Source organism: Pyxicephalus adspersus, chromosome 10, assembly GCF_032062135.1.
Source record: "Pyxicephalus adspersus chromosome 10, UCB_Pads_2.0, whole genome shotgun sequence".
Lineage (NCBI taxonomy): Eukaryota > Metazoa > Chordata > Amphibia > Anura > Pyxicephalidae > Pyxicephalus > Pyxicephalus adspersus.
The window spans coordinates 40,828,626-40,855,751 of NC_092867.1; the positions used below are offsets into that span (position 1 = coordinate 40,828,626).

The 27,126-nt window shown below is 37.2% G+C and overlaps 1 protein-coding gene across 1 annotated transcript; it reads right to left on the reverse strand.

Moving 5' to 3' along the window:
• Positions 1-1,555: 1,555 nt before the first annotated feature.
• MMRN2 (multimerin 2) lies at positions 1,556-27,126 on the reverse strand. Its single transcript, XM_072424015.1, is given in 7 exon segments — positions 1,556-4,188; positions 6,333-8,225; positions 10,128-10,301; positions 10,705-10,779; positions 11,426-11,532; positions 12,770-12,892; positions 26,621-27,126. Coding segments are annotated over 6 exon segments (2,622 nt in total). The 5' UTR covers positions 26,908-27,126; the 3' UTR covers positions 1,556-4,188; positions 6,333-6,369.

The window sequence follows — 27,126 nt, forward strand, 5'->3', positions numbered from 1 at the left end:
CAGAGCAAAGAAGCAGAAGAAAGATTTACTTTTCATCCCTTATTCATGAACAGGTTGGAAATGTGTACAGGAAACATGGCTTACCTGCTCAGTGTTTGCACATTCTCATCTCTTTGCTGAAAAGAAAAAGAAAAGGTTTGTACAGCTCAGACTTGTGTCACCAGAAACTCTACTTTTGTCATTAATAAAGTGTGAAGGTGAAGACAAATATTTAGATAACATGCGGGCTCTATTACAGATGTCTTCCCCAATTTTTCAGCCCCAAAACAAAGGTTTTAGTGCACAGGGAGTGAAGGAAGCTACCCGGAAATTAGTAGTACATGTGGAGTATTTGTAGCAGATTTGATTTGGATGTTTTATTCTGGGCATTTTATGAATGTTACCATCAGACTTTGTACTAGCCATACCATAGATTATCATTGTACAGCACAGGGTTCATTGTGTGTAAGGTAACTAAAGCCAAAACTTTTGTTCTGTTTTGGATAGAGTAAGGTTAATCTTCTGTTGGATGTGTGCATTTTTTACAACCATCTGAGGTTTCATGCATCTTTCTAGATATAACAGGAATGAGAAGAAATCTCTAAAGTGAGGAAATGCCCTCTTAGTTGTCACAGAAACAAGTATTCACATTCCTGTTCTGGTGACAAAATCTAGAGTTTTCCCAGCCACTCTCATTATGGACACCCGAGTCCTTTTGTCTTCTTCTGTGGTGGGTAAACAGCTTTAGTAACACTTGATGCACTCAGTAACACTTCAGTGCACTTGGACTATGCTGCAATATCAGAATAAAAGGCTTTATAAGATTTACATTAGTATTGGTCAAATAAAGACAACTTCCTTGAATATCAGCTGCTTGGATAGGCATGTTTTACATGTGCAGCAAACAAACACAACCACTAGGTGTTAGTCTTTTGTCAGGTTTCAACATCACCAATCATTGCACACATTCAATGAGAGTCTTCAGTCTCTTTGACATCTCTACATAATACATACAAAGACCATAAACACACTGTGACATACAAAGACTAGCTAAATATACATCTGTAATATAAATACATTTATGCTGAGAGGTTAGTTACCAGAAGTGTGAAGAAAAACTGTAAAGGCAGAATTGACCACCATCCGTAACCTGTGTGCTGACATTGATGCATTTCTTCTGATTATGTTTGTTGCCTGTGTAGTTCTATCTGAGTCCCTGGAACAAGATCAGCAAAGTCAGAGTACAGTCAGATATCCCTGATGAGCCGTGCTTGTCCTGATATTGAGGACACAGGGTGACCAAGACACCTGGGCAAGCTGGCTATTGCAGAGGAGTCGTCCACAATGGAGGCATCAAGGACAACGGATGGCTTTTTGTGGAAGGCCCAACAATAAGCCAGCATTCCAATATAGAATCAATCACACTTTATTTGCACAAAACATTAAATACTTATTACTAGCAAGATGAAAGAGTGCAGCCAATGATAGAATATACTTGTGTTCTCTAACCGACACCACAAAATAAATACAAGTGTATGTATTACAATGACAATGTCTTATAAAAAATACCCCACAGTGGTTGCAAATTTCCCATTTATTAAGTGCTGCCAGAGCACAAGTTTTTTTTACATATTGGGAAAAAGTTACATTTTAACTTTATACCTATATACCAAAATAACAAACCATTTTGCCCAACAGTATATATACTTTTATAGTACAAAAAGTTACAAAACAATAACAGAATGAAACACAGTCATATAGAAGAACAGGACAATAATAGTATATATGTGACAAATCAGTGCTATCTACATACAATAAATAAGACACATTAGATGACATGACAGTGGAAGTACAAAGAACACAATTTCAATGATTGTTCAGTAGTATGTATGATATCAGGATTTACAATTCATGTGATGTGCAGGAAAGAATACCGGTAGTTACAAATGGGGACATAAGAAATGCTGCTGGATATGTAAATGTTCCTAACACATATAGTGACCTGTACATAAAAAGTTATGGTAATCCCTAGCAATCACTAGCTATAGTATATTCATATCTGACTGGTTCCTGTGTAATTTAAACAACATTTTGCTTTTATATATAAACTCAGTGGTATTTTCCAAACTCGGAGGTTTGTTAACAAAACAGAGGTCATTAGCAAAACGGTTGCATTTCTGTACAATATTAAAAATCATTTACCTAACAGATAAAATGTTCAAATTGTGTTATACAATAAATGCAGATACCATGCAAAGTCCTTGTTTTGGCTTACATTAGTTTTAATAATGATCACTATATTGTTGGTTAGTAGGCTGCCAGTTGGAGATATTTTATGGGAAGGTTTCCATGCACAGTGCAGAGGCCAATGGTGCAGGAGCAGTGTGAACACTTCCTCTAACCTCAAAGGTACAACAAAGAACTTTATTTTAGAAGGTATATATAGATAAATATCTCCATATACAGGTCATGTGTATTCTATTGCCACATACACATATCTAGCAAGGAGATGTATATCTATAAAGATGTATTGGTCTTTAAGCACCATCAGCTTTGTCATTAATACATTATAAGTGCAGAACTACTGAATGTGCTTATTTAAAATGAACAGAACAATAGACTTCCAATAAAGGGTACTTCTATCCATTTTTAGGTTTGGATAGAAAAAGGGGGGGTCAAATCTTCCCATTTTATTTTTGCTGTCTCTGTCCTGCTGACACTAAAACCAGGATGTAGGATTTACCCTTTTTTCTGTTCTGGTGACAACTCCAAACTCACTGTCCCCAGGTTAAATGGAGAGGGTAATCACCCTACCAGACACAGCAATAACAGAAGAGTTTATAATTCTTCTTGCTATACAAAACTAAAGAAAGGGGTTTGGGGAATTATAAACTGTCTCTAGCTTGGGCTAGAAAAACCCAAATTGTAATATATTTATAATAAATGAAGTAAAGTAAGTCAGAATGAGACAAAGGGCCCGATTTCTTAAAGCTCTCTGAAGCTGGAGAGGATACACTTTCATCAGTAATGCTGAATAATCCAGTAAACCTGGAATGGAGCTGGTCCAGGATTGAAAACAAATAGCAAATGACTTTTAGGAAATACATTCCAGGTTTGCTGGATCACCAGCATCTCCAGCCTTGGAGAGCTTTAAGAAATCAGGTACAAAGAATCAGACATTAGCAACACATTTGTTGTCAGTGGCCTGGTAGCTGACCTGGTCAGCTGAGTTCCAAGTGATAACTTCTTATGAATATTGTTAGGGCCAAGATACTGCCAGGATTTTGTGGGTGCTTCTTTTACAGGTGCGTATGTCTTTGCTTTGTACCAGCTGTATTAGATCTTAGCAGTTCGAACTATAGGAGGGATGGGTACAGATGGCATGCGAAACCTTTATTAATAGGGAGCCAGTAAGGGAACAAATTGAACCCTGCTTGCCTGTGATATTAGATCCGTGAGTTAAATAACTGACTCTGGGTAAGTAATGACTAGGAAATCAAGCATGTGAGTAACGCCATAGTGAATCCTCTGCAGCAAGTTTCCATACTGGAATAAACTTTGTATTCTTTAGAGCGCACAGAGCTGAAGACGTATTGATTGTCTTACACAGGAGCTATATGCCAGGCATGTAGCTGTGCCTCACATGCTGGCAGTCCCAGGTATTCACCAGGAGTTGTCTTGAAAAACAGAACAGGCAAATTCCTAACTCTGTCAAAATGTCAGTGAAGGACAATAACTCCAACTTGTATGTTAGAAAGTCATAATTATCAGTGGATCTTGAAGCAGAAATTCATATAGTTGGTTCACAAATGACAGATCCAGCTCTGGGCGGTCAGCTGCTCCATGGTTTTTCTTCGGCTATTCAGGTTTGTTCACAGATACAAAGAAAGATGCTCACACTTTAAGAATCGGGTAACCAAGCCACTGAAACCAAGTGTTCTGGAAATGTGAAATATTGTAAAAGGTTCAGCTAAAGCAAAATATAAGTGTTTACCAGTCTCCAAAATGCAGATTTCCTAGGGTACCTTGCACCAAATCAGATGGAATTAAAAATTGTCTTCCAGTGTAAGGTGCTGTAAAATAGCCATCTTCTAGTGTGGGGCGGGGTGGGAGAGGTGATAGTTTTTATTGTTTTCACAATGTTACGTTATCTTATGGAGAATTTCCTTGGCTCCTTTGTAATACCAGTGTAGAATTCTGCTGGAGACTCTAAATGAGGGAGAAAAAAAAGGTGAATATGGCTCCCAAATCACAGATTCCACCCCCCCCCCCCCCCCCCCCCACACACACACACACATTTGTAGAAGTAGAACACATCCTAAAACTGAAAACTTGTCTAAAGCTTTAAAAATATGTGCACATCATTCTACATAGAAATGGTTTGAGATCTGCAATGCATTTGTATGTGACAGCAGGGGCATGGCCTTTCTTTAACCTGGAAGGAAAGGAGGAAGTTTAGTGGTTGATTTGCTGCAGATACATTTAAAGCAGCAGTAGAAAACATTGGTACAATATTTCAAATATATTGTATAGATTTTTCCTGAAGTTTCACCTGCAAGTGTTTTATTCCTTATCGTCATGATTTCCTATTTATTTACTTCTACATTAGAAATCCTCTGATTTTGGCTTTTTTGGCAGATCCAATCATGTTTGCACTTTTCTAGTAATGAGCTGAAATACTTGTTAGCTGCTTTTGTAGTAATAAAACAGGCCAAGTCCTGTGAAAATATGGAAACTTCCATGCAAGTGTTCATGAAAATAATTTTTATTGAAATAAAAACATGACATGTTTTGTACATTTTTACTTGTCCTCTATGAAGGACATGCAATATTCTTGCACTTTACATTTTCGGTTTTCTATGTTTTTTCACTAGGTAGCATAGCCTGGCCTTACAGCAAATTATGTAATTTCACTTTCTAATTGATTTTCCTGATTATTATCAATTCTCTGCCAAGTAAAGATGCTGAAGCAGCCCCAAATTCTATTACACTAATTGAATCCAATAGCTTCCTATCAATAATTTATCACACTGGAGCTTATGAACGATTTCTGCAGGCTTGACAATTTATAAGAAGAGATCTAATGTATAAATTAGAAGTACCCTTTTTTTGTATGAATGGAAGATATAGTTTTAGTAAATTCTCTCCAAGTGAGCAAGCAACAGAATCCTCCATTTTGTTTTATTAACTGCTGCATTTTATAATTATATGGTATATCCAAACTTACAAAAAGTAGTTCCTAAATATGGAAATATTGGAGCACCCACAGCTAACCTGTTCCTAAAGGTGCAAGTACAAGAGCTGTCACCTTTATTCTTTCATCATACTTTGTTGAATATAAAGAGTATCGGCCAGTGTTGTAGCTAGTGTTGAAAAAAGGAGGTCAGCAATAGCAGCCCCCATATTTCTGTTATGATGGGTAATTTTAATAGAACCCCTAAAACCATTCTCTCAAATTAAATATGTTCAGCAGGTTCACTTCAAACTTTTTACTGCGGACCAGAGTTTTTTTCATGTTTTGCTCAATAAAATCTGACCTAATACTTTAATATATAATTTATCTCAACATTAAAACACATAATAAACCTATTACCCGAATGCTAATGTATATGTCCAACCACAATATTTATTTTAGTTTTGGAGTATAGAAAGATAAGGGCCTCTGTTATTTTTTTTACTGCTATCTGGAGCTGCTATAAGGGAAAATCTTCAAAGGCAGCACCAGAAAAAATAAAATATATTTTTTTTTAGTATTATCAGGAAATGCTTACACCTTTGCAGCTTTTTATTAGTGTCCATATTACTTTGATCTCACTTCTTGTCTGGTGAACTTGTCACCATGACGGTAATTGAGGAAAATCCAGAAAAGGCTTACCCTTATTTGGTCCAATACCAATTGCCCGTAAAACGGGCATATTGGCACAAATATGTGGAGATATACTGATACTTATAAAGCTGAAGTCCAAGCACAAAAATGTAGTTATGTATTTGATTAAAGTACTTTGTCTTTAAGTGCAGCTAGTGTACCCCTATAATCCCCTTCTACAGCAGAACTGGGAAAGTGAGATGGGGTTTAGCACTACGGGTCGGCAGTCTGATCAGTGTAGTACACTGCCTGGAGTCCAGTTTTCTATATTTTTTACCTTTCCATATAGGCAATTTTATTTTAGAAGAGAGGAGTTGTCTGTCACTAACACAGGATCACTAACAGAATATTTTTTTTTTTACTTTTACAGACAACCATGAATATACCTAATTGTAATTAATATTCTGTTTGTTTTTAGGATACTTAAAATATAAAAAATAGAATATAAAAAAAGTTGTAGGCCCTAAAATTTAAAGAAATAACATACCTTGCTTTAGTATTCATGTTTGAACAGACTTCTGCTTTTAGTCACCGTTGTGCTTTTTACCACTTTTTTTATTCTGTAATTCTGCTCCTTTCGGTTTCTTTCTTGTTTTCTTATCAATGAAAGACTGAAGCTGAGAAACGTCAAGGGTCACATTCGAGGAAAGGAGAACTTCATAATTTCCAAAGATTTTGTGGAATAACTCTATATGTTCATTATAAAAATCTCTTAGGTTTGCAATGTCGCCTTTGATAGAAGCAATGGATGCATGAAGTGGTTTCAATAGGGCTTCAGTTGTGTGATTGCTATTAATATGTCCTTCAGTACAATAAGACTCCAGCCTGATCACTTTATCACTAAGATTCTTTATGTCCTTTTTCAAGATGATGACATCGCTGTGCTCTGGCTCGTCAGTGTCCTTCGATGCTTCATGGCTTGGTTCCATGTGTGCTAAATTACTTTATTGGAAGGGACCGTAATAGGTTTTTTCTTCACTGTGTTGCTCAACATTGAAGATGGTGGCTGTAACTGGTGAATTATCTTTTTGTAGCTGCATCTCCAGAAAGTTCAGTCGATCAATAATGGAATCTATTGTTACCTGATGGCTGTCTATCCTCTCTATGTTAATATTTAGTGATTCATATATTTTTGCTATTGATATATCTAGTACCTCAGGGTTATCTTTTGAGAAAAGGTCCAGAACTTCTTCACCCACCAGTGCCTCCAGGACATTCTCATGTATTTTTGCATCTTCCAATAAAGAGCTAAATGAACTGTCCAGGTGTTTGATACGATTGTCGATCTGATCATTTTCCGACCTAAGAAATTTAACATCATCACTTATGTTTGTGGCTTGAGATTGCAGCTGAGTGGTGATGTGCATGAGCTTCCGGCCCTGTTCGTGTTGGGCTGTTAGAGCCTGCCGGTTAAGCTGGAGTTCCAATGAGAGATCTTCCACTGAATGTTGCAGTGATATCTTTGAACTTCCTTCTTTTTGTTTGACATCTTCAATTCCTTACAAAATGTCCCTAAATTGGTTAGAGAAATTCCTCTGTATTTCCACAAGAGCAAGAATATCTGAATTAAATTTGTGACAGTCACAATCCTTAAAGAGCGCATCAATACTTTCTTGTACACCAAGAATAGTGTAGTTTAGTTCCATAATCTGTCTTTGGATTGAGACTTTACTTTCTTCCAAAATGAGGCTCTTCTCCATGAATTGAACCTGGACACTTTCAGAAGTTTTTTTAAACTCTGTGCGGAGCTCTTTTATCCATTTTTCTAATGTAGAAATATTCTCAAAAATGACATCTTGCTCTGTTAATAGATCTTGAATCTCTCTCTCATGTACTCCGAGAGTATCATTTATCTGTGGACTTGTGACGGTTACCACTTCTGCTTCTCTTGGAGCACACTGTAATGTAATATTCTGAGATAAATCCAACAGATGATCCTGAATTTCTTCCTGACCCCTTCGAAGTTCACTAATGCTAAAGTTCAGGTAAGAATACTGTGTATGCTGCATTTTCAAATTCCTCTTCAGCTTCATGTCAGTGTCAGTTTTAAGCATGGTGAAGTTATAGTGGATCACTGCCTGCTGTGTATGAAAGTGGTTGGCCATTTCATGTTTTAGTTGCTCGAGTTTGTCAACGTTTTCCTGAATTTTGGATTCAAATTTTGTTCCTAGCTCATAAAGGTCCTGTTTGGGTACAGTATTCTCCAAGAATGTATCCAGTCTCTTTTTGTTGGATTCCACATTCTCAGAGAGGTTCTTAACCATGCTGTTCAGATTCTGCAGACTTTTGTTAAAAGTGTTCCACACTGGGTTAAAATGAGCTTTTAGAAAATTTTCCACATGTGGTAGAAACACTTCTCGAAGGAGGCGGTCATCAATTTCTATATTTTTAGGAAGTAAATAAAACAGTGCATATTCATTAGTTCATTTGTGAAAAAGAATGCAAATGTGAGAAATGTACTTTACATAAATACATTTACAATTATTTCTTGATGTAAAACTCTGTTGGCAAAGTTTGGTTGCAAGCAGTGCTGCTCAATTTGCACATTTTGGTTAGGTGGAAAGCACTGGAAAGAAAAATCTGTCTGGACAAAAATAAAATCAGTACCTGTCTAACCCAAGGTAATGCACATTTCCCCATGGTTTGTCTCTAAGCAAAATGGACATACAAAGAAAAACCTGCAGCCCCTGCTAGAAATCCAGAGATCTGTTGCCCTGAGCTAACAACACAACTGTTTTCACAAACAACATTGTCAGTCCTGCCAAAGTTTCTTCACTGCCGAACTAGAAAGTCAAAATATGGAGATTAATAGAGGGGAGGTGTTCTAGGGTCCACCAGAGAACTCGGTGCAGGAGACAAACAAAGAAATGTGGATGAATGGAAAAAATGTACTGAATTGTTGTTTTTATCAGACATAAAATGTATTGCTTTCATTGAAACATAGATGTCTATTTATACATGTTTTCGCTCAGTATTCATCCAACCTTCACCTAAATGTAGACAATTCTTACATTGTATGTGGAGAAGAAAACTTGTCTCAGACAATCTTCCATCTGGATGGCCAGTAAAGCCTAAGTGATAGTAGCTATGGCCAGGGCTGTTACCGTAATGGCATTTGTGGTGTAGCACCAAACCTAAACATTATAAATTGTGATTTCTTTCTTTGAATATGCAAACCTAAATCAGAGAGGAAAAGAAATATATAAAAGGTATGTGAAGGGGTTGGTGAGGGTAGTCAGAAAGCTCATTACAGTTCAGAAAAATAACAGACTATTTTGTTTGGTGAATTGTACCATAGAAAGGTAACAAAGAAAAACAGAACACATTCTACCTTGTGGATTCTAGCAATCACAATACAAATGACACAGCTTTCACAAGAACAGGGCAACTTACATGTGCCTAGGGCAACACAATGTCCTTAAACTTATGGTGGTACATTCATGCAGAAGGTTTGCTGTGTGTAGATTATAGTTGTCTAGTACAACATTTTGTAAACTTATTGATTCCCTAGTTGTAGTCATTATCCTGCTTACCTGGTCTGGTATGTATATGAAGATTTATAGAATGGTAAAAAAAGAAAAGTAGTCACCAGTTTCAGTGTATCCTGGTGGAAATTTCTATTGGATAAAATTTATTTAAAAAAACGTGAAATTGTACCAATGTAAATTCCTGGAGTATAACTTTAATAATTTCAACAAAAAAAGTCGGTACCCCTCCCAACCTTCCAACTGGCCCATCACTATAATGGGCGACCCCACTAATCATAGGTGTTGGGTGTTTGAGGTGAAGGGCCAAGCAATGACCCATTGCCTGAAGTCAATATTTCCACATTAAAACATTGCAGGACTTTCAGGGAGTTATAGAAAAATATTTATCCTACATGCAGGGGTGTGGAGGAGCTGTCCATGACAATCATTTTGCTTTATTTATATTTTTACATTTTTCTCCAAAATGTTCATTGCCTTAAAGAGTTTAATGCCGATGGTCCTAAAATACTTTTAGGGGAATTCCTATATAATAGTTATAATTCTATGTCTATAATACCTATAAAACCAATAGAATTATTATAATTGTGCAGTGTTGACACATGGATTGGTGACTGGTTATGGCAGTGCCCAAAGCATATTTTATAGCTCAGTTCTTAGCGCAGAGTCCACACCAGCATGTAGGCTTTCCTTGCAGTCTATTGTCTGCAACTGTTTTTCAGTTTATCTCTTTACCATCATTTCATACAATAGATTTACCAATAAAATGTTGACCTTTAAAAGGAAGAACTTTTTACCTTTCTCTTCAGGTGTGTCTGTCTCATTGATGCTCTTGGTAAAGGCAGTGGTGACATTTTGTCCAAGGGCATTCTGTAGCTCCATGAGATGGTTGGTAGCCTGGTGAATGTCATTCTGTATATCCTCCAGCATACTCTCCTGGCTTTCTACTTCTTGAAGGATTTCTGTCACCTCTGGAAAATAGTAACTGAGTTTAGGCAAGATGATGATCCAAATCTGTGAGCAGATTGTTGTAAGTTTAGGAAAACCATTCAGGGCTGTGTATTTTTATGTGTAAAATATCAGTAATAGAGTCACTCTAAACTGTATCTATGAAAATATAACATAAAAATGACTTGTTAAAAAAATATTTGGATTATATAACATATTAATTAAATAATTATGTTAAATAATAATTATTTAATTATTTTAAGGAAAATAAAAAGCTCTTAAAGATATATAATAAGGACATTTTTTCATGTTTCTAGTGCCACATGTGAAAATGAAAGACATAAGAAGATTGGCTGATTTGGTAGTAATCACAGTTCTTCCTTCCAGCATTGTCAGTATTCACCCATATAAATAGGAGGACCTCACCTGCAATTACTGGGGCCTCTTGTGTTTTTTCAGCTTTGGATGTCTGTCCCAGAGGAATGGGAATAGAATTGGGATCTGTGAAAAACAAGCGCAAACTATTGAACAAATGCTATTTATACAGTATTTATAGTTTCAGCTATACAAGAAATATTTCCAGCAGAATAAACAAAATAAGCCAGTTTGTGTGCTTTATAAACTTAAAGCAGTCAAAATGATGAAAGTTGATTGATTTCTTTTACTTTGTGCATATGTTGACTTCAATTGTAACTATTTGCCATGCTACAATTTATACCATTCTCTAGTTTAAGAGATTCATTTAATATTTAAAACAAGTTGGGGAAAACAAATTTTGTTCTCCACTTTTAGAAACCTGTTCTCTAATAAAATCACAGTGGGAACAGTTTCATTTCCTGGCAAATAGGTTTCAATAAGTGGAGGACAGAGGTACAGATTTCCATTGTGGTCTATGGCATTCTCCACTATGAAAGTTAAGATTAAAAAGGTCCAAATTTATTAACCAGTTTTGACAAAATAGGAGGATAAATGTGCTGACAGGTGAAAATGTGCAAATATCTGGAGGTCTGACAAAAATACAAAAAAAATGCTGATGTCAACAGTTACTGAAGGAGTGAATAAAAGGTGGTCATAAGAAACACCAAAAAATATTAATAATCCTATGCTACATGTGATCCTTTTTTAAATCATTTTGTTCTGTTCTTACCAGAATGTTCACAGGTTGAGCCAGTATATCCAGGGCAACATTTCCATTCTAAACTGGTGACAAACTTTCTTTTTATTTCATAAACTGGCTTCTGAGCGAGTCTGTACCTGCAACATAAAACCATCCAACATAAAACCATCCACTAAACATGGTTGATAATGGTAGTCAAAAAAAAAATCCTAAAAATTTTTTAGTTGTATTTGGAGTCAGGAGGGATTGATATTTTTTATTGTCAATGTCTCCATAACGGAGATCTACCCCTATCCTTGTTATGGGTCAAACAATCAAATCAAATCAGATCTTACTTGTGACCTGAACTGACCATTTCCAGGGGTAATTTCTCTGTAGTTGCATATGAAAGGACAATTCCAGAGAGGAAACAAAGTCCAGCCTATAGTAGCTGTAGGTGCTGTACATTTGACCACAAAATTTTTAGTGAAACTCCAAGTGCTAAATTCACAAGTAAAGTACATATGTGTTTTTTTTTTTACATGCAGGATTGGTAATTTTGGATAACTATTCTTGAATTGCCAGTCAGAATGATCATTGTGCTACGTTTAGGTAATTTCCCTGATCAGTGGACTAGAATAGATTTTAGACAAAATGAGTCTCAGGGTAAGTAAAGTTAGGGCCCAAAATGCACCACATTCCAAATTCCTGCACCCTTATTATTCAGTAAATTGGAGCCCTGGAAAAGGTGAGGCCTGGACAATTGCTTAACTGGCCCTACTCCAAAACCAGCCTTGTAGGGAACAGAGGTGATGATTCTGATTGCTTGGCCAATTAACATAGCCTGAGAGTTTTACCTAGCAATGTTCCTAAACAAAACTATATTAGTAAATTTTTTTATTGTTGTCATTTATTTTTTATTTATTGTCATTTAGAAAGCTTGTTTCTTTTTTGAGGTTTTATACCTCAGCTCAAAACCTTTCTAGTATATTTCTCCAGTTTGGTGAATAGGGAGGGATTAGGGTGTATACAGAGTCCTTAATGGTCACTGGGACCCTGGGGAAGGGAAGTAACATGACAGCTTTAGAGCCCATGTCACGGTAAAGCTTCTGTTTGTACTTTTTTTTTGGTGGTCTATAGGATCATATGGAAGACTGGCAGAGTGCAGAGCTCAAATATGATGTGCACGGCTGAAAACTTCAGTCCCCGAGGGCCACATACTGGCTATTTTCTAATGATTTAAAGACCACACCTTTCTAAGCTTAGCAATGTTTAATATAGAAATACTAAAAATGTTGAGTTGGGCAACCCTGGTCTAAACCCTTCACATTTCTCGACACCTCTAGATAAATTTAAAGCACATTTAAATATTAGAATTATCATTGAAATACTCACATAGTCTTGTGACAGTCTGGGGTTCCAATTGGACAGGGCTGCTGAGACCTTATTACATATTTTTCGGTTTTGCACAAGTCCACGTATGACACTACTTGACTTTTCACCACTGAGCACCATTTTCTAGTTAGGGGAAAGAATATAAAAATGAAAAAGTATGTATTACATTACTATTAACTTAACTATTATAAGAACTCAAACTGCACGTCCAGACAAAACCCATGTTTTCCAGTTTGCAATGATGGAGTAGGATTAGAAAGGACCCCTGCTGGGATTTTGCTTCCATCCTGATTTCTTTTATATAGATCAGGGGTGCCCACACTTTTTTTGCCTGCGAGCTACTTTTAAAATGACCGAGTCAAAATGGTCTACCAAAAATAAAAACTTGGACTTAATAACTCCTGTGCACGGTAGAGTTTATTTTGAAAGGCAGGGCTCCGTGATCTAGTAATGTTGCCTTTGCGATCTACTGGTAGATTGCGATCCACCTGTTGGGCACCCCTGATTTAGATAATTCTTAACTCATTATCACAGTGACAATGGTTGAGAATGATTATACTTCCTGCCATTTTTATTTTACTGGAAAAATATAAACTCTATTTTTCCAGGGGAAATTTTTCCGTATTTACATAAAGAACACATATTTGGACAAAGAACAAGTATATTGTATATAAAGAACAAGTATATTTGGACAAAGCAAAAGCTTCCAGTGGGCACAGATGTCCCAGTAACTGCATTCTAAAGGGTAATTGCCTCTTGTTCTCACTTTCTGTTGCATCTTCAAGACATGAAGTGGAGAGAAATTTTCCCAGCAGTACACAGGCAGTAAAATGAGCATTGTAGGGTTTTTAACTCTTATGTACTCTATCCAAAACTTAAAAAAACAAATAAAAATGTTACAGAATTTTAGACAAAGCAGTTAAATGCAGTTGTGGTTCTAGTCAAAAGAGCTCTACATGTTGATTTGAAAACTATTTGCATGTGATATGAATGTGTAAATATTGTATAGTTTACATAAAAAGTGTTTTCCCATGGCAGACATTTCACATACAATCGATAGCTATGTACAGAACTTTATATAAACATTTTTATGCTTTTCTTAAGACATGAGCCTCTTCTGAAGGTCCCAGATCTAAGCCAAAGAAAATATTTCGGTGGTCTCATAGGAAGGTCAGTTGTTGCTTATACAATAATATGAAATCACCATGCTTTACCCACCACACAGCCACTAGCAGGAACAATGTTAGGAAGTTGGGGGTGTTTAAGAGGTCATTGTATGTTTACAGTTACATTCATTTTTTTCACAGTTCCCAGCAGATTATCACGCTTGGGTTCAGTGACACAAAAGTTTAAATTAAAACTGAGGTGCGTGCAGATTCCCAGGAAGAAAAAGCAAACAAGTGGCTTTATCATAAAAATGTAAGTATAAAAAAATGCAGACACATGTACAAATTGTGCAAAGGAAGCAGCATCCCTCTAAAAGTTTCCCATCATTTGATGAGGTAAGCACTGCAAAGTTGGCAACCAAAAGCATCAAAACCCTTCCTAGAACCAAGCAGCATCCCCTATAATACCCTGATGTCTGGGGTATAGAGAGAGAAGACACCCTTCATCCCACTTGTGCAAACAATTTTCAACCTATTGTCAGGTCCAGACACAGTCAGGTGGCTACATGGAAAGGACTGCTACGCTTTGCAAATAGGGATGAGCAAGCAAATTTTTAAAATTGAGCCCTTCTTGCTTACCAAACACGTAGGCGAGAACGGCCTTTGTAAATTCGGCCGGCGAGACCGAGTTTTTGGGACCAGCAAGGCCAATGAGGGGAGCAGAGCACTGCCCTGATTGCTCTTGCAGCCCTTTACTAGTTGAATGTGTTCTTGGATAGAGTTTCTCTATCCAAGAACACAGGAGTCCTGTTCTATGTGTTCCTGGATAGAGTTTCTCTATCCAGGAACACAGTGAGAGTCTCGCTGGCTGCTCATGAACGAATGCAGCCGCATTTATCAGAGGATTTTTCCCACGTCCGCGTTCATTCATAAACACAAGCCGCATGACTCAGGACTCTGAGAGGAGAAGTATCGCGGCTGCATTTATGAATGGAGCCATGAGAATCCTCCTCTCAGTGAGAGATCCCCAGGCACTATAGGTTAGAATTAGGGCTTGCCCTCATTTTGACCTGTAGTGCCCGGAGATCGCTTACCGACAGGAGGATTCCCACATCCCTATTTGCAAATAGCCATATTCTATAAGTTGGTAGAAGTCCTTTGGAGTTTGGCAGTGCAGTCCTGGTATCGTATGGTGCCTACTATGCAGAGCTTTCTATATTCTCACAATTTTTATGGCAATACATTACCTTTTATAAATTGCCAAATAGTTTATTTTCAATAAGACACAATGGTTAAAACGAACCTTTCCTTTGTCATTGCAGGGCACCACCACCTACCAGCATATACTTTGGCTGCTCCTGCAATACTCTGTTTAGCCGCAAAGACCTGGAAAAGTATGCCCTGTGTAAGCTTTGAAATTTTGAGCTATGAGCCCCTACCACTGCCAAAATGATAAAACACCAGTCTGGGAGTCGAGAAAAGTCACATGCTATATTATATCTGCAATGCCAGGTATTTCACTTTACTCTTAGAGGGTAAAAGGAGCTGCAAGGGAGCAAGGGAAAGACAGGTATTAACTTTATTAAGGCACAAGGGCTTCACAAGACAAGGAACTTGTATGAACTTACAAAAGAGAGTTCATACCTATAAACATATAAAATTGTTAGTTTAACACTTCACTGGGGTGCCCCGGAAGGTAGAAATACTTTGTTTTTAAAGTGTTTGCTTCACCTTCTGCATGAGGCATGTGAAACATTCATTGTCAGAATGCCAATCTAGATATGGCTAGGAGTGTGGGATTTCAGGGGGTTATTACTCTCTGAATTTTGAAATAAATAATAAAAGGTGATTTATACCAGTTTTGGTTAAACTAGTTTTTTTATTTAAACATACATATTAAATTAAGTACTAACAAGGAACTACTAACTAAACTAACAGGGAACAAGCATTTGATTATTGATCAGTGTTAGGGGTTGTACCTGTTTGCAGGTCTTGAGTGTTCTCAAAGAGATAAAGTGAGATACTGCAGTTCACAGGAAGTCATTAGTAAAGCCTGAGTGGTAGCAATCACTGGCTGAGCAAATAACATACAAAATAAGTGTGGGTGTTTTAGTATGAATAGGCTGTCCCTACCACAGGCTGTCCAAACACAGATGTTACTGCACAGTAGAAGAGATTCAGTGCAGTGACCATCATCAACTGCAACCTGAGATCACCAAATTACATCAATTAAATATCAATTATTACAATTTTCATACAGTAAATTTTATTTTACCACCCTTAGAGCTCATGGGTGAAAACAAGTGATTCTTGGAGTTTTCAAACAGACTTCTGCACCAGTCAGGTAGTTTGGCACACTTTGGTTCCTAAGCGAACTGCTCCAACTATATCAGGTTTGTCTCCTCCAGACCTCACGTTTTACAGTAGGTATGGTGCTCATAGTTTAGCTTCATTTTTTGGTCTGTGGACCTAGAGCTGTAGTGACTAGCCAAAAAGCTCCACTTTTATCTCATTTGTCCAGTAGATGTTCTCTTAGAAACATTGTGGCTTGCCAATATGCATTTTACCAAATTCAAGTCCGGCTTTATTTTTTTTCTATCAACAATGGAGTCTATCTTTGTCCTCTACCATTGAGCCCACCGTCACATGACGTGGAGTCTGATCAAAATTGATGGACTTTGTTTAGGTTTTCATCTTTTTGTAGAGTTGTCCTTTTTGTCTACCAGACGCACAAGCCTTCAGTCCAATCTGGTGTCAGTTTTTCTCCTGTGGTTGCATCCAGGGACATTGGTTACAGTCCCATGATTTCTGAATATTATTTGGAACCCTTGTCTGCTTGGAGGATGGTCTTACAGCTTTTTCATGTAACATACTTGTCTATAATTTTCTTTTCTATCTCATCAGACAACTCCTACCTTTACTTTCTCTGATCCATGTTTACTGTGGGACATGTGATAATACCAAACAGCGGAGCGACTATTTTTCTGTAAATAGGCTGGATTACGAGTTGCACAATAAGAGAAATATATATTACCAATAAATGTAAAATCAATCTGATCTAATTTTTTTATCCTTTATTATATGGTGGAATTGTCATTATGGAATATGCAATACTTTCTTTCTTTTCTCCCCTACTTTCCTTTACTTGATGACATATTGAAGGCATACAGGCTACATAGAATGATTGCTTTTAATATAATCATTTTACAGGCAGCATAACACACTTTTTCAATGAACTGTAAAGGGTAGCAACAAATGTCTTCATGGCAAGCTGCAGTTTCACTTTTCTGGCAAACAAACAATAAAAGCATTTTTACTTGGTTTAAAGCTGGGAAATAGACATCTGGAATGATTCATTTCCAGACGACAGAAGTGGGGAGAGGAGATTAAGGGATGGAGGCTGGCATTTGGACAGCTGAAACTTGTATGGTCTGTGTGTTGTAAGAACTGCACGGCTGCTGGTTATGAATAAAAGGCTGAATGTGGTATAAGGCATATAATATAGTTATGTGATGAAACCACAAGCAGACTACTAGAAACTTGGGCCACATTTTCCACAAAATATTAGATCATACACAGGTATTAGCTAGCCAGATGCCATCATTATTTGTAAAATAAATGTAGAAATATTCTACACAAAACCCTTATTTACATATTTATTTTACATGCTTTTTCTCTGCTTTACCATGGGATACAAGATACTCAATAATTGAAAGGGTAATGTATGCCGCCATCTTTATACAATTTTGACAAAATTGTTTAACGCAATGACGAACGGTGCTCTTTCATACATGACAGTGCTCGCAGGTATACCTACAGAGGGGACAGAGATGGAGAGGAAAGAGCCCCCCTCCCCTTTTCTGATGGCTATCTTCATCATAATTTCCTGACACAATACAAAAATACACCAATGTAAAACAGGTTAAATCTTAAAGAGGAGAGAGCTCTCAAGATATGGCCCAACATGTAATAGCCATACATAATCTGTTTTTTACAGGGGTTCCCTCCAAATTATCCAATGAAAACCTATAACACATGTCAATGCTTCTCTGATCGTAGGCTGGCTGTGTTTGGAATCAATTTTGATCTTTTGATACCATTAGTTGGCTGTTAATGGTATTAATTTCACTGCATACCTTAGGTTAATTCTGCAAGTCTTCCCTTTTTGTTTTGATCCCTGTACAGTTTTATTAGGCGTACATTGAAATTAAACCATGCACATATATATTCCATATATACAACATTAAAGCCAATGTAAACCCCAAGCTAAGCCTGACATATTTCATACCACCTGCTGTCCTATTACATAATCTACTAAAAGCTGTCTAGTACCTGTCAGCAGCTCTGGGCTTCCTTTGGTTTTCATCACCAGAACACAGCTGTAGTAGCAACATTTGTGATCTTTGGCAAATAGTATAGTTTCATTAATGGTTTAGTCTAAAAACAGATTCTGATCCTCACTGCCACAATGTTTTCATGTTCCCGGGGCTTGTGGAAATCTGAAGCTGCATGACAACATGCAGGTATAAAATGGTTTTGAGTTTAGTTATGGTTTATAGTCTTTTAAATGATAGGTATTTGGATGTTCCCCTCTAAAGCAAGACTGGCTATATTCTTTGTTTCAGTAAAGTCTCATTCTTAAAACAAATCAACTTCCTGCTTCCCATGAACTTATTATTAGTATTTGATGCCAGTCTACAGGCAGGGAAATGGGAATCTCCAAGGAATGGGACTTCAGTAAAACGCAATAAAGGTACATTACAATTTATGGTTAAGAGGAGAGCACACAATTATCTTTACTTTTTTTGTCCTATTACTCATGGATTTCCATTTCCTGCATACAGACTGGCATTAAGTTTACAAGCAAAAAGTAAGAATGTCTCAGGATTGACACAGTATGTCTCTAAACACCTCAGAATTTATTCGGGTGCTTCTGTTTTACAGATGATGTGGTATGCTTTGAATCATGAGCTGTCCAACACTTTCTCCGTACTTTTTTCTTGCCATCATTCTGGTAAAGGTTGATCTTGGTTCCACCTGTCCAAAGAAAGTTTTTTTTTAGAACTGTGCTGCCTTTTTTAGATGTTTTTGAGCAAAGTCCAATCTAGCCTTTCTATTCTTGAGGCATATGAGTGGCTTGCACCTTGCAGTGCACACTCTGTATTTACTTTCATGCAGTCTTCTTATGGTAGACTTGGATATCGATACGCCTACTTCCTGGAGAGTGTTGTTCACTTGGTTGGCTGTTGTTAAGGGGTTTTTCTTCACCATGGAAATGATTCTTCGATCATCCACCACTGTTGTCTTCTATGGACATCCAGGTCTTTTAGCGTTGCTGAGTTCACCAGTGCTTTGTTTCTTTCTCCAAAAAGTTCACCAAACTGTAGATTTTGCGACTCCTAATATTGTAGCAATTTCTCGGATGGGTTTTTTCTGTGTTTGCAGCTTAAGGATGGCTTGTTTCACCTGCATGGAGAGCTCCTTTGACCGCATGTTGTCTGTTCACAGCAAAATCTTCCACATACAAGCCCCCCCACCCCAAATCAACTTCTGGCCTTTTATCTGTTTAATTGATAATGACATAACAAAGGAATTGCCCACACCAGCCCATGAAATAGCCTTTGAGTCAATTGTCCAATTACTTTTTTATGTATCTTTTTGTTCTACCCACTGAAATAAAGCTGAAAGTCTGCAGTTCAACTGCATCTGAGTTGTTTCATTTAAAATTTATTGTGGTAATGTACAGAACCAAAATTAGTAAAAGTTGTCTCTGCCCAAATTTTTATGAACTGAATTCCACAGTACATAAAAACCTAAATAGCTAAGTTACATAGTAATGTAATTTTAAATTTTGTTTTCAACATTTTTAAATCTTCAGCTTTTTTTAATTAACATTTTTTTTCAAGCACTTCCTGTCGTGGGAAGACAAATATTTCCCAGCTGTGCTCTTGTGTTGTCATCTTGTCACCCCTGGGACTATAAGTGGCTCAAGCAACAGAGCAATGATGTTGCGTCCGTGCTGGGAAACATTATTGAAAACAGGGGTGGCTACTGGTCCAGTATTAAAAAAAAATAAAAAATATATTGGAAAAAAAGTGTATATGACACACAGCACATTTCATGTCTCCAAGCTGGGGTTTAGATCTACTTCAATATACAAATATTACTACAATATTGCATTACAAATATGGCTACTTAAAGTATGCCTTCCGGATGGAGATAAGAAAATAATTAGCTGAGCTCATGGAAGCTTAGTGCTGGAACACAAATGTACTAAAGGAAAAGCTTAATCATATATTGAAGTGTTTTCCTGTTAAAGTAATACATTGCAAGCTCTGTCAAATGCCTGCATTGTTCTCATTTCCCCTGCTTGCTTTTTACGACAAGGGTTTGTACATGCCTTGGATTGATCCTCTTCCAGTTTTCATGTGGGGCCTTGCCTTCCCAAAATATGAATAGGTAACCACTGGAAAAAAAGCCTGTAGCTAATGATTTATCCAAGGAAACGGCCAACACTAAAGCTTTCGTACAACCCAGGGTACGGCTGAGCTCTCCTAGCCTTATTTTAATGCACACATCCTATTTTTATCACCACCATCATACACTCATGTTCTGTAACTTTTCTATATATTTTCTATATATTTATAAGCTGGAGGAGTTGCCTCCTCCAGCTTATAAATATATTGGGCCCAATATGTCTCAGAATCAGCTGCCAAAATTACCCCAGTGCCTTTATTAGGTTTGAAGTTTTCCTGTTAACTTTAAGGGTAGTTTGATAAGAATAAGGGTGGTAGTAGCTAAGAACCAACCTAAAGGCAGTTACCTCTACTACCCATGTTGCCATGCTACCAAACATAATAAAAGTATAAAAAGAAAAACTGGCCTGCAGACAATACACATGTACATACATTGTACACTCTTTATTTGGAATTGTAGTATGCAGTATGAAATATGTAGCCATTGTGCTGCTACATGCATAAATATATTTTAATAATAAGGTAAACTAAAATAAAAGTTCACTCTAATTACTGTGGGAATGTGGCCTACCCAATGAATGGCTGATTAGGTGAGTCTGTACAGATGCAAACTGTTGTATTCATACACTACACCTTCTTTCCAGTCCTACTGCATCCGACCCCATCACCACACACAGCCAACCAAGTTTACAACACTCTCCAGGAAGTAGGCGTATCGATATCCAAGTCTACCATAAAGAGAAGACTGCATGAAAGTAAATATAGAGGGTGCACTGCAAGGTGCAAGCCACTCATAAGCCTCAAGAATAGAAAGGCTAGATTGGACTTCTCAAAAACATCTAAAAAAGCCAGCACAGTTCTGGAAAAACATTCTTTTTGACAGATGAAACCAAGATCAACCTTTACCAGAATAATGGCAAGAAAAAAGTATGAAGAAGGCGTGCAACAGCTCATGATCCAAAGCATACCACATCATCTGTAAAACATGGCGGAGGCAGTGTGATGGCTTTGGGCGTGCATGGCTGCCAGTGGCACTGGGACACTAGTGTTTATCCATGATATGACACAGGACAGAAGCAGCCGAATGAATTCTGAGGTGTTCAGAGACATACTGTCTGCTCAAATCCAGCTAAATGCAGTCAAATTGATTGGGAGGCATTTCATAATACAGATGGACAATTACCCAAAACATACAGCCAAAGCAACCCAGTAAAGGCCTGGCAGAGCATTAAAAAAGGAGGAAACCCAGCATCTGATGATGTCCATGAGTTCAAGACTACAGGCTGTCATTGCCGGCAAAGGGTTTTCAACCAAGTATTAGAAATGAACATTTTATTTTCAGATTTTTAAATGAATTGTGGTAATGTACAGAACCAAAATTAGAAAAACGTTGTCGCCGTCCAAATATTTATGGACCTAACTGTATATAAAATTGCTTGTGTGACAATGTCAACAAAGAGAAAATTCTGCTCAAGAACATGTATATTACTGCATGTGTACAGACACAGGGCCCCTTACTTAACTTTTTTCCATGTAAATATCAGCAGATCTAAAGCCCAGGGTCCTTTGCTACACCTCATCTGACCAGTTAGCAATATATTTAATAGATCTTGATAGATCTATTAGATAGATAGCGGTCACTTCTACCTGCACCACTTGCCAATTTTGGCAATGCATCAAGTGGTAAGAAAATATTTGATATTCTCCTTCAGTTAAAAAGGACTTAGTAGAGGGTAGGTCATGTAGGGGACAACTTTTATATATATATTTATATATATATATCAGCATGGATTCATCAGACCCATTATCAGACCAATGTCATAAATTATGATACAGTTTTACATCCTATAAAAATATCTGTGTAATAAGATTTTTTTATTTTTTTACAATGCAGGGAATTGCGGTAGTGCATGATTGACATACCCAAAGCTTTAATAAATATATCTGTGTTTTCTAACGGAAATTTAATGAATTGTGGTATCCATTGTTCATATATTTATATTAATCCCATACTATGCAGATACTACTTCTCATTAGGAGTTTGAATGTTTCTTGAGAATTGTTTGCAGAATGTGCTGGTTTATGAATTTACCAATATATTCTTATGTTTTCCTAAGGGCAGATTGACAGCAATAAATAAAAGAGGAGGTTGTGATTGAAGGCAATTGTGTGCCCCCACTACTATAAAAAGGTGCCAATCTACCATAGCAACAGAAAAGCTTCTTTGTATTCCTGGTACTTGGATTGAGGCACTTATAGGACACATATTTTCTGTGTCCCAAAAAGCTATATACTTCTCTACATGCAGTTGATATTTCTAGCTAGCAAATTAGATAAGCCAATACCTTGTTACTAATACAAAACTAGGAACATTTATGTCTGTTGCAAACATTTTTACATGATCTTATGTTCTGTACTACTACTAGAACTGCAGTTTTGCACACAAACTTTTTTTACAGTTTTTTTAGTTTTTGGCTCTCAGCTAAATAACATTGAAGGATTTACGACTGTTTAAGCCTAAGCCCCTAGCTCAGTTATGAATTTCTATAGAAAAAATAGGTATCTAAAATGGGGCAGCACCCCGCACGTTGAGGCTTTGGGAAAAAAAACATAACTTGCACCCCAAGCTGCCTAACATGCATATATAGCCAAATCCTTTAAAAGTATTGAAAGAAATATCAAACCCCTGGCAGTTTGTTTGCTGCATGTATAGTATTAAGGAAATTGATGTTTTCTTCCTGTCAAAGAGACGCAACAGGAAGCTGTAGGAAGTCTCCTAAAGCTAGGGGATTTCCCCTCGTAGACAAATGTCCACAGAACAGATGACTTCATAAAAAGATTTACCCCTAACCTCATGTTCTTTGGATTTGACCCCACCTATTTTTCCCTGTAACAGGGGTCTCCAGTACAAATAGATGGATGAATCTCTGCAATCAATAAAAATCAATGTAAATTTGACAGATGATCTAACCCTTCCTCACTCCATTTAAAACTGAAAAAAATTTAAACACACAACCCCCTTTTTCACTCCTATTTGCACATGGAATTTTAGTTTGTTCCTGTGAATACAAGTAGGCTGTGAAACATGGAGTCACAGCTCCCTCTAATCACTGACACCATGGTTGTTACTAGTGCTGGGCACCTGTGGCATATGCGCCAGATCTCAAACACAGGTCCCTTAGGCCACGTACATACCATTTACTTTTATTGCAGTCATCTATCTTCTGCCATTCATGGATCCTCCAGGATGGATACATGAGCAACCGTCGGACGTCCTCTGTACTCATCTATTCTCATCTGACATGAGCACAATAGCTCGTATCAGAGAATCATCTGACGTGTGTACATAGCATGTGTCTCAAAACCAAACGGTCCCAAAGGTGTACTGTGGTGCCACTACCTGTGTGTCAGAAGAATCCTCAGCTAGTATGACAACCAATGTGAGGGAGGCACTGAGAACAACGGTGCTGCACTAAACACTCACCACACCACACACCATTGTCCGGAGGCACCCTGAACACTAATTTAGGTGGTTACACTAGGTCTAACCCCTGCACTTTATTTGTATGTTACATAGCACATTTAGCTCATGTAACATCTAGCCCAGGACACTGCAGGTCTAAATGAACATTAACTAGATTCCAATTATCATTCTAAACCCAATGTCAGTTATCACGTAATGTTCTCTTTGGAAGGTCCTTCTCTTACCCAATGTATTGTAAAACAAAGCCACCTGTATACTCACTCATAGTTATTGAAGTTCTTTCATGATAAGACACATTTAATTTTAGCACACAAAAAGGGGAAATGCTTGTAGCAAGTTAACTTGGCAGTGGAAGTGCACAGAGACCAGATGCCTAATTTAGAAAGAGCCGTGACAGTAATTAGGAAGACTTCCGTGGCAACAGGATAGCCCAGGGTTCTCCAACTCCAGTCCTCAAAGATCCACACACATTTTTAGCATTTCTCTATCAGACTGCAGTAAATTTAGAAAGATGTAGTGACCGTTTTATATAGAAATCCTGGCCTCCATGTGGCCTTTCAGCACTAGAGTTTGACAGCTCTTGGATAGATATAACACATGAGTATATTGCATGGTAATATGGGCACAGAGAAATTAGTTGCCTCATCATTGAATAATCATTAATAAGACCCTATGTTTTTGTTGGTAAGATGTCTCCTTTATTAAAAAAATATTAGAACACTATATATAGGGGGGCCCTATGTACTACCAAGAGGCAATGGTATTGTACCCTGGATGGTTCCTTCCTATGAAACAGTGAAAATCACAGATACACAAAAATAAATATGACTTTCTCCAAATCTTTACAATTTTCAATAAACCCTAAAATGATTCCTATGTTTGTGGGTATAGCTGTATATAGTGTACTAGGAGTGTGAATTATAGTTGTGCTTCATTAGTATGTAATATGGATATAAAACATGAATGTGTAGGTTTGTCGAATGTGTTTTTGATGGTTTTTTTTCTCCTAATTTTTTTACTTTTCCTTTATTCATTTAATTTAGGTGAAGTGGCAGGTCCTCTTTAGGAAGACCTTAGAGCTCTAAATATATACCTAATGTCTTAAACTGTGTTAGAGAAGGAAATCAGTGACTAATTTCCTTCCACCCCTTTACCCTCAGGACTGAGCATTTCCGGATTCTTTCTGAGAGTTGGCAATCAATTTATCAATGGAATAAAACAGTAGTTTCATCACTGACAACTTGTGGGAGCAGAGAATGATGATGGGAAGTGGTGTCTGTGTAATCTACCAGAATAACAGATCCAACAAATGGGCTTAATAAATCATCACTTTTATTCTAACATTCTATTTTTCTGAATGCAGAGTTAAGTTCTGTTACATTTATCTTTTTTTTGCTGCTGCTGTTGCTGCCCTTAACCTCCCTTCTCAGAGACATCACAAAAAAGTGAGTGGAGGTCACACCTTTTGACAGCTGTCACTATTACATGTTCATATATATTGTTACTCATTATCAGTCCAGCTGGCAACTATCAGTCCAACGATTTCCCTTGGTATGAAGATAGGATTTTTTCACCCAAAAGGGATTCAGAAAGCTCTAAAAGTTTGGCAATATTTTGATTCCTGGGTATAATTTCAAGTTTTTCTTTAACCACAAACTAAGCTTTCCAGAATCATTTTATTGCTTGGTCAACTGAAGAGCTTCCTTCAAGCATTCTAATGTTGTATCTGAAGCCTTTCTGCTTCTGTATGTTAAGCATGAATATCAGGCATTACAGTTCTTTGCTTAAAAAACTGTTAAAGATGTCCACTACTTCCAGTTAGGAGCCGAGTGGTGTAGGACTGGGGGAGTACAGTGGAGGAAGGAAAGGTGCAGTCATCTGTATACACACCACATGAAAAATCTCTGATAGAAGTAGGCAAGTTCAGAAGGTTTCAGGGATATATTATGTGATAAAATGAGATGAATAATGCCAATTTTACATGTAGTGCATTTCACTGAAAAGCAAAGGTATACATAATCTTTATTAACCCACTACTGAGACAGGACACAAGACAAGTTACAAGAATGACATGACAGTTAAGGAAAGTCACTGAAATGTGTCAAAATATTGGTAACATCCCCTTTTATTATTATTAACCCATTTGCACTTATTAACCTTCTTCTGTTTATTATTATCATGGCAAGCTAATAATTTAGCTAACTCATTTAATATAAGGTGTTACAAATGCTGGTTCAAATTATTTTACTCAAATCATTGTTAAATGGAATAACAATATGTTTTTTTCAAAAATAAAATAACCTATAAACTACTTGCAATTATCTGCTTCTCTTGCGTTCATTTTAAAATAAATTATAATTATTCCATTGCTTTTTTCCTAGTTATACTTTATCTGTAAATGTTTTAATAATTAGACAATTACTGTCAATATATAAGTGATGCATCATTTGACATCACAAGGAATCGAGCCGTTCCTTAACCATATTTGGGAACAGATGTCCTACATACAATACAGGTTGAATCTGCATCCTTATGGTGATGTCAGTCCATTGATGTGGTATATTACAATATTATAACAATGTAACAGCTGTCCTTTTTACTAAATGTAAAGACCAAATCATGTGCTGAGATAAATCCTGTTTTTTCCCAATTTCCTCACCCTGACACCTGATTCGCCAGAATACACTTTTCTAAATGAACATCCCCTGCTTCTTTAGTGATTCAACCCCAAGATATTACAATTTAAAAAAATAAAAAAGAATGTCATTCACTTCATGTCACTTACCCTTTTTTGGGTTTAGCTGGTCCTGTCAAAGGTGGAGAAATTGTCCCCTGGCTGTCTGGTAGGTCAGCTTTTGGTGAATGCCTATTGGCATGGTGTAAAACATCCCTTCTTTCAATTGATTCCTTGTGTCCTGGTAAACCATGAGCAAAGGTAGATATCCCATGCACTTCAATTGTTGATGCTATACGGGAAGATCCAGCTGTATAAATATGTGGCTTGACCAAAGTAGCAGGGACCAAAGTGATCAGCCCAAGAAGGTTCATTACAGCACACAGCTTTGCTGCCATGGTCCTCTATACTCCACACACAGATCCACTTCAGCTTCTAAGTGCTTACTGACAGCCTTTAAGAAACCCCTTTGAACTGCCTTCAAGTTTAAAACTAGGGGTGGGGGAACTTTTTTAACAAAGAGCGGAAAAAACGCACAATCCCTCCCAGCTACTGTGGAAATGTGAAAGGTCAACAGACAATGTGAGGGCCTGTTCCTGTATGGTAAGCACTAAACT